Source organism: Hypanus sabinus, chromosome 22, assembly GCF_030144855.1.
Source record: "Hypanus sabinus isolate sHypSab1 chromosome 22, sHypSab1.hap1, whole genome shotgun sequence".
NCBI classification, from domain to species: domain Eukaryota; kingdom Metazoa; phylum Chordata; class Chondrichthyes; order Myliobatiformes; family Dasyatidae; genus Hypanus; species Hypanus sabinus.
In genome coordinates this window covers 5,365,483-5,376,644 of record NC_082727.1, presented here as the reverse complement: position 1 = coordinate 5,376,644, position 11,162 = coordinate 5,365,483, and the positions used below count along the sequence as shown (strand labels likewise).

The 11,162-nt window shown below is 40.4% G+C and overlaps 1 protein-coding gene across 1 annotated transcript in view; it reads right to left on the bottom strand.

Moving 5' to 3' along the window:
- Positions 1-248: 248 nt before the first annotated feature.
- Positions 249-11,162, bottom strand: part of cusr (Copper-only SOD repeat protein) — a 121,285-nt gene continuing 110,371 nt past the window's right edge. The window contains exon 10 of the mRNA XM_059947005.1: positions 249-5,007. Within this exon, the coding sequence (XP_059802988.1) occupies positions 4,904-5,007 (104 nt within the window). The 3' untranslated portion in view covers positions 249-4,903. The remainder of the gene's footprint in view (positions 5,008-11,162) is intronic.

The following is an 11,162-nucleotide window of genomic DNA, read 5'->3' as shown; positions in this document are numbered from 1 at the left end:
GAGACAAATACATTAGAGATGTTTAAGAGATGTTTAGATAGGCACATGGTTGTGAGAAAAATAGAAGGATATGGACATTACCTGGGTAGGAGGGATTAGTGTTTTTGGTTTGCCTTTTAGCTGGTTCACAACATTGTGGGCCAAATGACAAGTTCAGACACAGCCTCTGATTTGGTAAGCAAGGAGCAACACAGTTTAAAAAAATGACAGACAACCTTTCTCATTGTTTAATTGGTTTAATTTTGGCCTGGCACATTGCTAAGTCACATAGGACAGACTGAACAGTAATTAGATCATAGTTGTTTGGACCCTACTCTATGAGCTCTGTCTCCTGCATTACAGAGATGAAATAAATCAGTATACCTTATTTTTTAAATCTGTCCTGTATTCTGCCCGAGTAAGAATAGAATTCTAAGTATGTTAAATGTTTGTCCATAACCACTTGTTTACCTTAGCGTCTATCAAGAGTGAAGACCAGTCACATTGATAAAGTTGCTGATGTCCCTTGATGGAGACAGTGGATAAGCCAGGATAAAAACAGAATGGGGAAGGGTAATCATGACTTTTATCATGGTTTTTGTAATAACATTTCTTGATCAAAGTTGAAAAATCAAAACAGGTACAAAAAGTACATTTAAAGATTTCTAGAATTGCTCAAAAAGGAAAAACATACACCAAAATTGTCTTTCAGGTGACTGTTTTCACATACGTGATATCAGGATAAATTAATTTTCTCCTTGTCCATTACTTTATAAGCACTTACCACTTCTATAATGCAAAACAGGCAGCATTTAAACAAGCAAAACATTTGAGAAAATACAAAGCAACCCAAAATTAATGTAAACAGAACTGTTTAAAATAGTTTTTTCAGTACTTTTCATTTTACTGTTCTAATTATAAATCTGTTGTCCTTTCTTTGATTGTATTTTACAACTTCAAGCCTTGGATGGTAAACTAGTGATGCCCATTACCTTCACACTGTCCCATCCCACAATTTCCTTCAATTTCAATAATAATAACAGTTCCATCAATTGAATTACAGTTTAAATGAATCTTCATTCAGTTGATTCCCCCACATTTAATTCTGTTTCTTTTAACCCATTCATGGAATTTACTTCCCAAGTTCCTGAACTATTAATTTGCCATTTGACATCTAAATAACCCAATACAAAGATAATCACAATACAGATTATATTCCATTATCTCTTTGAAAAGAGTCATACCAACACATAGATAAACTAATTCAAACTGGCTAATTAAGTCAGCTTTAAATTCCTAAGAATGAAAACTGTAATATTTTAACCTACACTAAACAAAATTCCAAGACTGACCACACACAATCTGATGACCAACTAAGTGGCATTGGATAGTACTTTATCAATTATCAACAGTAACATGTGTTTATGTTTATGTGACAAGTTTAATTAGAAGGAAAATATTAAGACAATAATGATCAATCTACAATGAACTCGAAGGGAGTTTGGTAAATATGCACAGAAATCTATCAGAGTAACTTGAATTTATCAGGTGTTATATCCAATTGGTCCCTAAGGTTGTCATGGCCGGGGTTATAGTGGGGATAAGCTCCCACTGCCTATAAAGTGCTCCAACTGGTGCGCATCTCTAACAGCCTCTGACACCCAAGTCCAACTCTTGGCCTTCATGTGTGGCTTAGCTACTAGGCCTGGCGGAACTGTTTCCACTGACAAGAGAAGGGGAAAAGCTGGATACTGGCACATTGCTTTGAGCAGGTGGGGCTCATCATCCTTGGATGGCAACCCTCCTAGGAGAAGAAACACCCGCTGCCTTGCGGCCATACCCACCCATGGGAAAGACTTTGGGAGTAAACCCCGAGGAAGAAAACTGGAGGCGGGGTCCCTAAGGCACTTTGATGTTGTTTACAACTTCACTCTGGCAACCTCTCAGACGACACTGGTGCCAAGCTGTACCAGCGCTTGCCCTTCCCTTGGACTACATCAGTGATGTGGAGAGGGGGAACCGGTTCTTCCCACCCAGGCTTGTGCCCTGGAGAGGACACAGTCCACCAGAGACGCAAACCCATGATCCCTTGGGATCAATGGCTGCCTCATACTATATCCAGTTCTTTCCTGGCTTGTGGTCACTCCAGGCTGGACTTATTTCCGATACAAGTTACCCCGGGAAATATTTTTGTTTACTGATACAAAATTTGGCATGAACAGGATAGGCATGTGAAAGAAATGGCAGATAAGCAGATTTCCTGACAGCATTGATTAACTGCTAAGTATTTGCAGTTAAAGATAATATTGGTCTTAATAAAGAGAGATTGATAGAGTTATTGAAATAGAGCAATCAGTATAAATAAAATGTACTTCTAAAAATTTCAAAAATAAAATCATAATCATGATGGAACAAAGATGAAGGCCACTCAAAACTGAAAGCAGCTTGAAAGAAATATGCTGGGAGTGACTGATTAACTGAAGAGCACGTGGACACTTTCAGGACATTATTATTCAAGTAGGCCAAAAGGCGAATTGTCCCAGAATACTCAAGGAAGTCAAAAAGTGGTGAGCACAGGAACTAAACTGTCCAGTAAATGAGTCATTTGGAAATAGAGATTTCTCAAAGATCCAAGTGATATGCAAGTTACAGCTCTGTTGAAAGTAGAGAAGTGATAAATTTTGACATACTGCCTTTGTATCACAAACACAGGAGAATCTGCAGATGCTGGAAATCCAAGCAACACACACAAAATGCCGGAGGATCTCAGCAGGTCAGGTAGCATCTATGGAAAAGAGTAAACATCAGCGTCTCAGGCCAAGACCCTTCATCAGGACTGGTGAAGGGTGTTGGCCTGAAACTTCGACTGTTTACTCTTTTCCTTATATGCTGCCTGCCCTGCTGAGTTCCTCCTGCACTTTGTGTGTTGCTTTCTCAGAATATATAACTTGAGTGCTCATTGCTAACAATTTCAATAACTCAGAGTCTTTCCTTCACAAGCTATGCCTGTATGTAAATAGGCTGATGAGAGGCTTTGTGGGTGTACTAGCGCAAGAGCTGGCTACTGTGCATTGGTGGTGGGGCTGGAAATACATCAGTGATGGGGGGCACTGATAGCAGTTGAATCAGGCAGTGAAAAAGTCAGTCTGTGTCGGGGCTGCACAAGTCAGGCATCAGTGGGGGAGTTGGATTGTGGGCAAGGGTCACGATTTTGGGTGGCGAGTGCAAAGGGTGAATCAAATAAGTATATTAATTAAAGGTATGAACCCAAGTCAGATCTCCATTGCTGGCGTGCTTTGTCATAGGTAGTTGTTGAAGCAGAAATGGAGACGGCAAAATAAGGGCAAATAGACACAAAGGAAGATAAGGACAGGAAGAACTAGAGCAGGTTACTGCTGGCCCTCCTCAATACCATCAGGGCAGAGTGGACTGAATACTGCCATTTCTATTATCCAACAAGCAATCTCAGTGAGAATGTCATTGTGATGATTGTCAGTAACAGAATAGTTCTGACCACATTACATTTGTGATTATGCTTCTATAGTATTTAATTGGCTCTAAATCACTTTGAGATGTCCAAAGAGCTTGAAAAGTACAATTTGAAAATTCTGCTTTTAATCTTTCACATAATGTAAAACAGAATGAACTTTAAATTGAGGAAATCATTAGAGCCATATTCAAAGTTTATTTTAATAAATTGTAATGAAGTGTTAAGTAAACTACCTAATCTTCAGATGAAGGCTGTAATTTCTGAATTTATCCAAATTGGGTAGAGAGTATATTGTTAAATCATGCTCTATATAAGAGTCATATGCCAGCACGAATTACAGTGCAACTTTATCTTGCAGTTTAAACTCACCTTGCATCATTATTGCCTTGACCACATACTACTATTTCTACCAGCATGGGTTGGGATGTAAATATACTAATTTTGATCATGTAATTTAAGTTAGATAATGCACAATTTCTGCCTGTTAGGAGACAAATTTTAAGGTTATATAATGGATACATACTTTGATAAAAATGTACTTCGAACAATTTGAATTTGCACTTGAATTTTATTCAAGTACCTATTTTATATATCATTTTTGTAAAATATTTACCAAGATACATACCTTTGAGTTCATTATTTTTGACACCTTAGATCTTTGATGCCTTAAGATTATACTCTTGGAACATTAATGTACAAGTACCTATTTTTATTTATGTATTCATACAACCCTTCTGCCTCTTTGAGCGACTCTGCCCAGCAATCCCCTGATTTAACTCTATCCTTATCACGGGACAACTTACAATGACCAATTGACCTACAAACCGGAACATCTTTGGACTGAGGAGGAAACCGGGACACTCGGGGAAACACGCGTGTTCATAGGGAGAACATATAAACTCCTTATTGAATTGAACCTGAGTTGCCTGTACTGTAAAATGTTGTGTTAACTACCACATTACAGTGCCACCCCATGAGTGACTCAGTATAGAAATTTGACCTTGGCCACACAGGCTAAACTAGAGTAGCAACTGTATGTTGTGCTTCACTGTAGGAGTTTAGTTGTACTCACTTAATGGAACAGAAATGGCATGCAAACTCTCAGTTGCAGCTGTGCTGTGTTTGGCACATGTGACCCAGAACAAAATTCTACCTCATCGTACTCCTTTCTTGTTTTAATGGGACCATTATCCTACTTCTTTTAAATAGCAGGAAGTAAAGTATTCATATGTCATCATTTGAAAGATCCTAATTTTAAGGCAATATGTATTGATTCATAGAAAAATAAAGTGCAAATCTAAGAATGGACCATCTGGTGCCATCTAAGAAAATCAGAAAAGTAAAACCCCTGGATTTATTTAAACGTACTACACAATTTTCTTTTGGTCCAGTTGGAGATTCTGAAGCAAATGGCTGACATTATTTTCAATGTATCTATTCAAATGCAGAGTAGAGAATGAACTGCAACATCAGAGACAGTATCCAGAATACAAACTGCCTGGCGTTCAGGAACAGGCTTGGAGTTGAACCACTAGAATCTGTTAAAAAAAAAACAGAGATTACAATTATTCCTTTGAGTTATCAGCAGTATTAGAGAAAATTAATGGATTCAGATTCACTTTATTTATCACATGCACATTGAAACATACACTGAACAACCAACCCAACCTAGGGGGGCAGCCAACAAGTATTACTACACATGCTGGCACCAACATAGCATGTCCACCATGTTCGCAGAACTTGCGTCAACTTGGCTGTATGACAGGAACTTAGAACACGTTACCACTTGAAAGCAGGCAATGAATCAACAGATTTCTAAATGGCTATTTAGTTCCAAGTCAAAATTCAACGTAAATTTATTATTGAGGTACATATATGTCACCATATACAAGCCTAAGATTCATTGTCTTGTGGGCATACTGAATAAATCTGTAGAATAATAACATAATAGAATCAATGAAAGACTGCCCACCTTGGGCATTCAACCAGAGTGCAAAAGACAACAAACTGCAATAAAAAAACAAAGAAATAATAATAATAATAATAAATAAGAAGTAAATATTGAGAATATGAGATGAAGAGTTCTTGAAAGTGAGTCCATAGTTTGTGGAAACAAGTGATAGGGCAAGTGAAAGTGAATGGAGTTACTCCTTTTGGTTCAAGAGCCTGATGGTTGCGGGGTAATAACAGTTCCTGAACCTGGTGGTGAGAGTCCGGAGACTCCTGTACCACCTTCCTGATGGCAGCAGCGAGAGGAGAACATGTCCTGGGTGGTGGGAGTCACTGATGATGGGAAACATAGAAAACCTACAGCACAATACAGGCCCTTCAGACCACAATGCTCTGCTGAACATGTACTTCCTTTAGAAATTACCTAGGGTTGCCCATAGCCCTCTTTGTTTCTAAACTCCATGTACCTATCCAGGAGTCTCTTAAAAGATCCTATCATATCTGCCTCCACCACCGTTACCAGCAGTCCATTCCACACACTCACCATTCTCTGCATAAAAACTTAACCCTGACATTTTCTCTGTACCCACTTCCAAGTACCTTAAAACTGTGCCCTTTCACGTTAGTCATTTCTGACCTGGGAAAGAGCCTCTGACTATCCACACAATCAATGCCTCTCATCAACTCACCTCTCATCCTCCACCACTCCAAGGAGAAAAGTTCACTCAACCTATTCTAAAGGGCATGCTCCCAAATCCAGGCAACATCTTTGTAAATCTCCTTTTCACCCTTTCTATGGTTTCTACATCCTTCCTGTAGTGAGGTGACCAGAACTGAGTACAGTACTCTAAGTAGGGTCTGACCAGGGTCCTAAATAGCTGTAACATTACCTCTCGGTTCTTTAACTCAATCCAATACACGTACGCCTTCTTAGCCACACAGTCAACCTGTGCAGCACTTTGAGTGTCCTATGGACTCAGACCCCAAGATCTCTCTGATCTTCCACACTGCCAAGAGTCTTACCATTAATACTATATTCTGCCATCATATTTGACCTACCAAAATGAACCACCTCACACTTATCTGGGTTGAACTCCATCTGCCACTTCTCAGCCCAGTTTTGCATCCTATCAATGTCCCACTGTAACCTCTGACAGCCCTCCACACTATCCACAACGCCTCCAAACTTTGTGTCATCAGCAAATTTACTAACCCATCCTTCCACTTCCTCATCCAGGTCATTTATAAAAATCACAAAGAGAAGGGGTCCTACAACAGATCTCTGAGGCACACCACTGGTGACTGAACTCCATACAGAATATGACACGTCTACAACTACTCTTTGCCTTATGTGAACAAGCCAATTCTGGATCCACAAAGCAAAGTCCCCTTGATCCCATGCCTCCTTACTTTCTCAATAAGCCTTGCATGGGGTACCTTATCAAATGCCTTGCTGAAATGCGTATACACTACATCCACTGCTCTACTTTCATCAATGTGCTTAATCACATCCTCAAAACATTCAATCAGGCTCATAAGGCACGACCTGACTTTGACAAAACTATGCTGACTATTCTTAACCATATTATGTCTTTCCAAATGCTCATAAATCCTGCCTCTCAGGATCTTCTCTATCAACTTACTAACCACTGAAGTAAGACTCCCTGGTCTATAATTTCCTGGGCTAGCTCTACTCCCTTTCTTGAATAAGGGAACAACATATGCAACCATCCATTGCTCCGGAACCTCTCCCATCCCCATTGATGATGCAAAGATCATCGCCATAGAATCAGCAATCCCCTCCCTCATCTCCCACAGTAGCCTGGGGTACCTCTCATCCGGTCCCAGAGACTCATCCAACTTGATGCTTTCCAAGAGCTCCAGCACATCCTCTTTCTTAATGTCTAGTTGCTTAAGCTTTTCAATCCACTGTAAGTCATCCCTACAATTGCCAAAATCCTTTTCTGTAGTGAATACTGAAGCAAAGTATTCATTAAATACCTCTGCTATCTCCTCCGGTTCCATACACACTTTTCCACTGTCATTCTTGATTGGTCCTATTCTCTCACATCTTATCCTCTTGCTCTTCACGTCCTTGTAGAATGTCTTGGGGTTTTTCTTAATCCTGCTCGCCAAGGCCTTCTCATGGCTCCATCTGGCTCTCTAATTTCATTAAGCTCCTTCCTGCTAGCCTTATAATCTTCTAGATCTCTATCATTACCTAGTTTTTGGTAATCTTTTCTTTTCCTCTTGACTAGATTTTCAACAGCCTTTGTACACCACGGTTCCTGTACCCTACTATCCTATCCCTATCTCATTGGAACATACCTATGCAGTATGCCACATTAGCCACATTTCTGCTGTACATTTCCCTGAGAACATCTGTTCCCAATTTATGCTTCCAAGTTCCTGTCTGATTGCTTCAAATTTCCTCTTACACCAATTAAATGCTTTCCTAACTTATCCATTCCTATCTCTCTCCAATGCTATGGTAAAGGAGATAGAATTGTGATCACTATCTCCAAAATCCTCTCCTCCTGAGAGACCTGACGCTTGACCAGGTTCGTTTCCCAATATCAGATCAAGTACAGCCTTATCTAAATATTGTGTCAGGAACTTTTCCTGAACACACCTAACAAACTCCACCCCATCTAATCCCCTTGCTCTAGGGAGATGCCAATCAATGTTTCGGAAATTAAAATCTCCTACCATGACAACCCTGTTATTATTACAGCTTTCCAGAATCTGTCTCCCAATCGGCCAGAGGCTGTACTTGATTTGACAGCCTTAGCAACCCTCCCTGCTAGGATATTGGTCCCCCTCGGATTCAAGTGCAACCCCGTCCTTTTTGTACAGGTCACATCTGCCCCAAAAGAGGTCCCAATGATCCAAAAATCTGAATCACTGCCCCCTGTTCCAATAACTTAGCCACGCATTTATCCTCCACCTCACTCTATTCCTATACTCACTGTCACGTGGCACAGGTAGTAATCTCGAGGACTTGCTTTTCAACCTCCTTCCTAACTCCCTGGTCTTTCTTCAGGACTTCCTCCCTTTTCTTGCCTATGTTGTTGGTACCACGACCTCTGGCTGTTCACCTTCCCACTTCAGGACATCATGCACATAATCAGAAACATCCCAGACCCCGGCTGCTGGGAGGCAAACACCATCCGTGTTTCTTTCCTGCATCCACAGATTGCCTGTCTGACCCCCTAACTATAGAGTTCCTTATTACTACTGCCTTCTTCCTTTCTCTACCCTTCTGAGCAACAGGGACAGACTTTGTGCCAGAGGTGCAGCTGCTGTTGCTTCCCCTAGACAGCGCCCCCCCCCCAACAGTACTCAAACAGGAGTACTTATTGTTAAGGAGGACAGCCACAGGGGTACTCTAGTATCTGACCCTTGCCCTCCCTTTTCTGACTGTTACCCTCTTATCTGTCTCCCGAGGCCACAGTGTGACTACTTGCCTATAGTTCCTCTCTATCACCTCCTTACTTTCCCTGACCAGACGAAGGTCACCGAGTTGCAGCTCCATTTCCCTAACCCAGTCCCTAAGGAACTGCAGCTTGATGCACCTGGTGCAGATGTAACCTTCTGAGCCCAGACTTCCCACATCTGACACCCAGTACAGAACATCAGCATCAGAGACATACTTCCTTTTTCTATTCTTCACAGGTAACCAACCTTGCCTCGATCAGTTATCGCTGAAGCTCCGTTGAGCCAAAGCCCTCCCACTTGGTCGACTTCTACTCCAATGCCTGCTCTATAAATCTGTCTCCTTTTTAAACTATTCCCGCTGGTCTAACTCGCTGACGTCCACATGCCTGTGCAGTCGTTCCTCTATCAAACCGCCAAAGAAAAAAATTATCTCCTTTTATACTGTTCCCACTGGTCTACCTCGCTAACATCCTGTGCAGTCATTCCTCGATCAAACAGCATTTCATGTAGATGTGCTCAATGGTTGGAAGGGCTTTACCCATGATGTACTGGGCTGAATCCACTATCTTTGTATGATTATCCATTCATGGGTATTGGCATTTCCACACCAGGCTGTGATGCAGCCAGTCAATATATTCTCCACTACACATCCACAGAAGTTTGCTAAAGGTTTAGATGTCATGCTGGATCTTTGCAAACTTCTAAGGAAATACAGGTGCTGCTGTGCTTTCTTCATCGTTGCTGGGTCCAGGACAGATCTTCCAAAATAATAACACTATGGAATCTACAGTTGCTGACCCTCTCCACCTCTGATCCTCCAATGAGGACTGGCTCACAGATCGCTGGTTTCCTTCTCCTGAAGTCAATAATCAGCTTGCTGACACTGATTTATAGTTATGGCACCACTCAGCCAGATTTTCAATCTCCGTCCTATATGTTGATTCATCACCATCCAATTGGCATTAAGAGAAGCTCAAGCTGATTCCCAACATGATTTAGTGATTCACTAAAGCATCACTCATTTGGAGAGCTCAGATGTAACACTCGTCTCGTGGGTAAATTGATTTCACATTGGTACATTAGTATGCAGCATGGCCCCTAAGCTGCCTATTAATAATCAGTAAGATAGCTGCTGATCAGGTTGCTGATGTTAGATCCTCATGTAGCTTAACAGTCTCTTCTACAACTGTGAACGTGCTTCAGGATTCGAAAGTGGAGAATTCCAAAGATTTTGAATGAAGAAATGTCTTCTCACTTCAGTGTTAAGTGACTGAGAGAATGCCCTCTTTTTCTAGATTTTAGCACCCACTATCACTACCTCTCCACCTCTCAGCACCCACTCTATTAAGCCCCCTTAGAATTTTTTTTAAAAAATTACTTCTTTTCTGTTCTCCAGCTGTGGTCCTATCATAATCCTATAAAGTTGCAGTATGATTTTCCTGCTTTTGAATTCTATCTCCCTTGAAGTTAAGGCTCAAATTCTATGTGCCTTCCTAGTTACTTGATATATCTGTTATATATATTATTTTTCTGTTCCTTTCACAAAGAAACCCAGATCTCTACGAATACTTATTTATCTCCATCATTTAATTAATGATGTCTTTTTTTCATTCAACTAATCAAAACCTACAATTTTACACTCACGATAATCACTGTCACTTAATGGTTTACAAATATTTGTGTCCTTACCACATATTTTCCCAGATATCTCCATGTTGTCAGCAACTATGGGTACAGTACACTTAGTCAGATCATCTTAGATTAATGTAAATGGCAAATAGCTGAGTCTATGCCACTGGTGCCTGTGGCATCTCTGTGGTTTTTGCTTACTAACATGAAAACAAATGCTTCTCTGTTTCCAATCAGGTAACCAATCCCCCAGCAATGCCAACATATTATTATTAATATCACGTCCTTATCTTGTACAGTAACTTTGTAAACCTAAAGAACTTTCAAACAACAATTGCACCATATACACTGGTTCTCCTTTGTCCTGTTAATTTTCACAACTAAAATATGCCAAAGTTGATTTGCCCGTTTTAAAACCATATTCACCGTCTAATCATGTTCTGATTTTTAAGTGTACTGTTGCTTCTTCATTCTGAAGTATACAAGTCTTTTTAAGGTTAGTTCCCATTTTCTTATGATTAATAATGGTTCTAATGTTTTCTCTCCATTTTGCCCCTCCCTTTATTTCCTACTATTGTTAGCATTGCTTTCGATTTCACAGATGCAATTCTTTCCTCAATGTCTGTCATTTTCTTCTTCTCCATTATTTTTTAAAGAAGCAAAGCTTACATCTGTG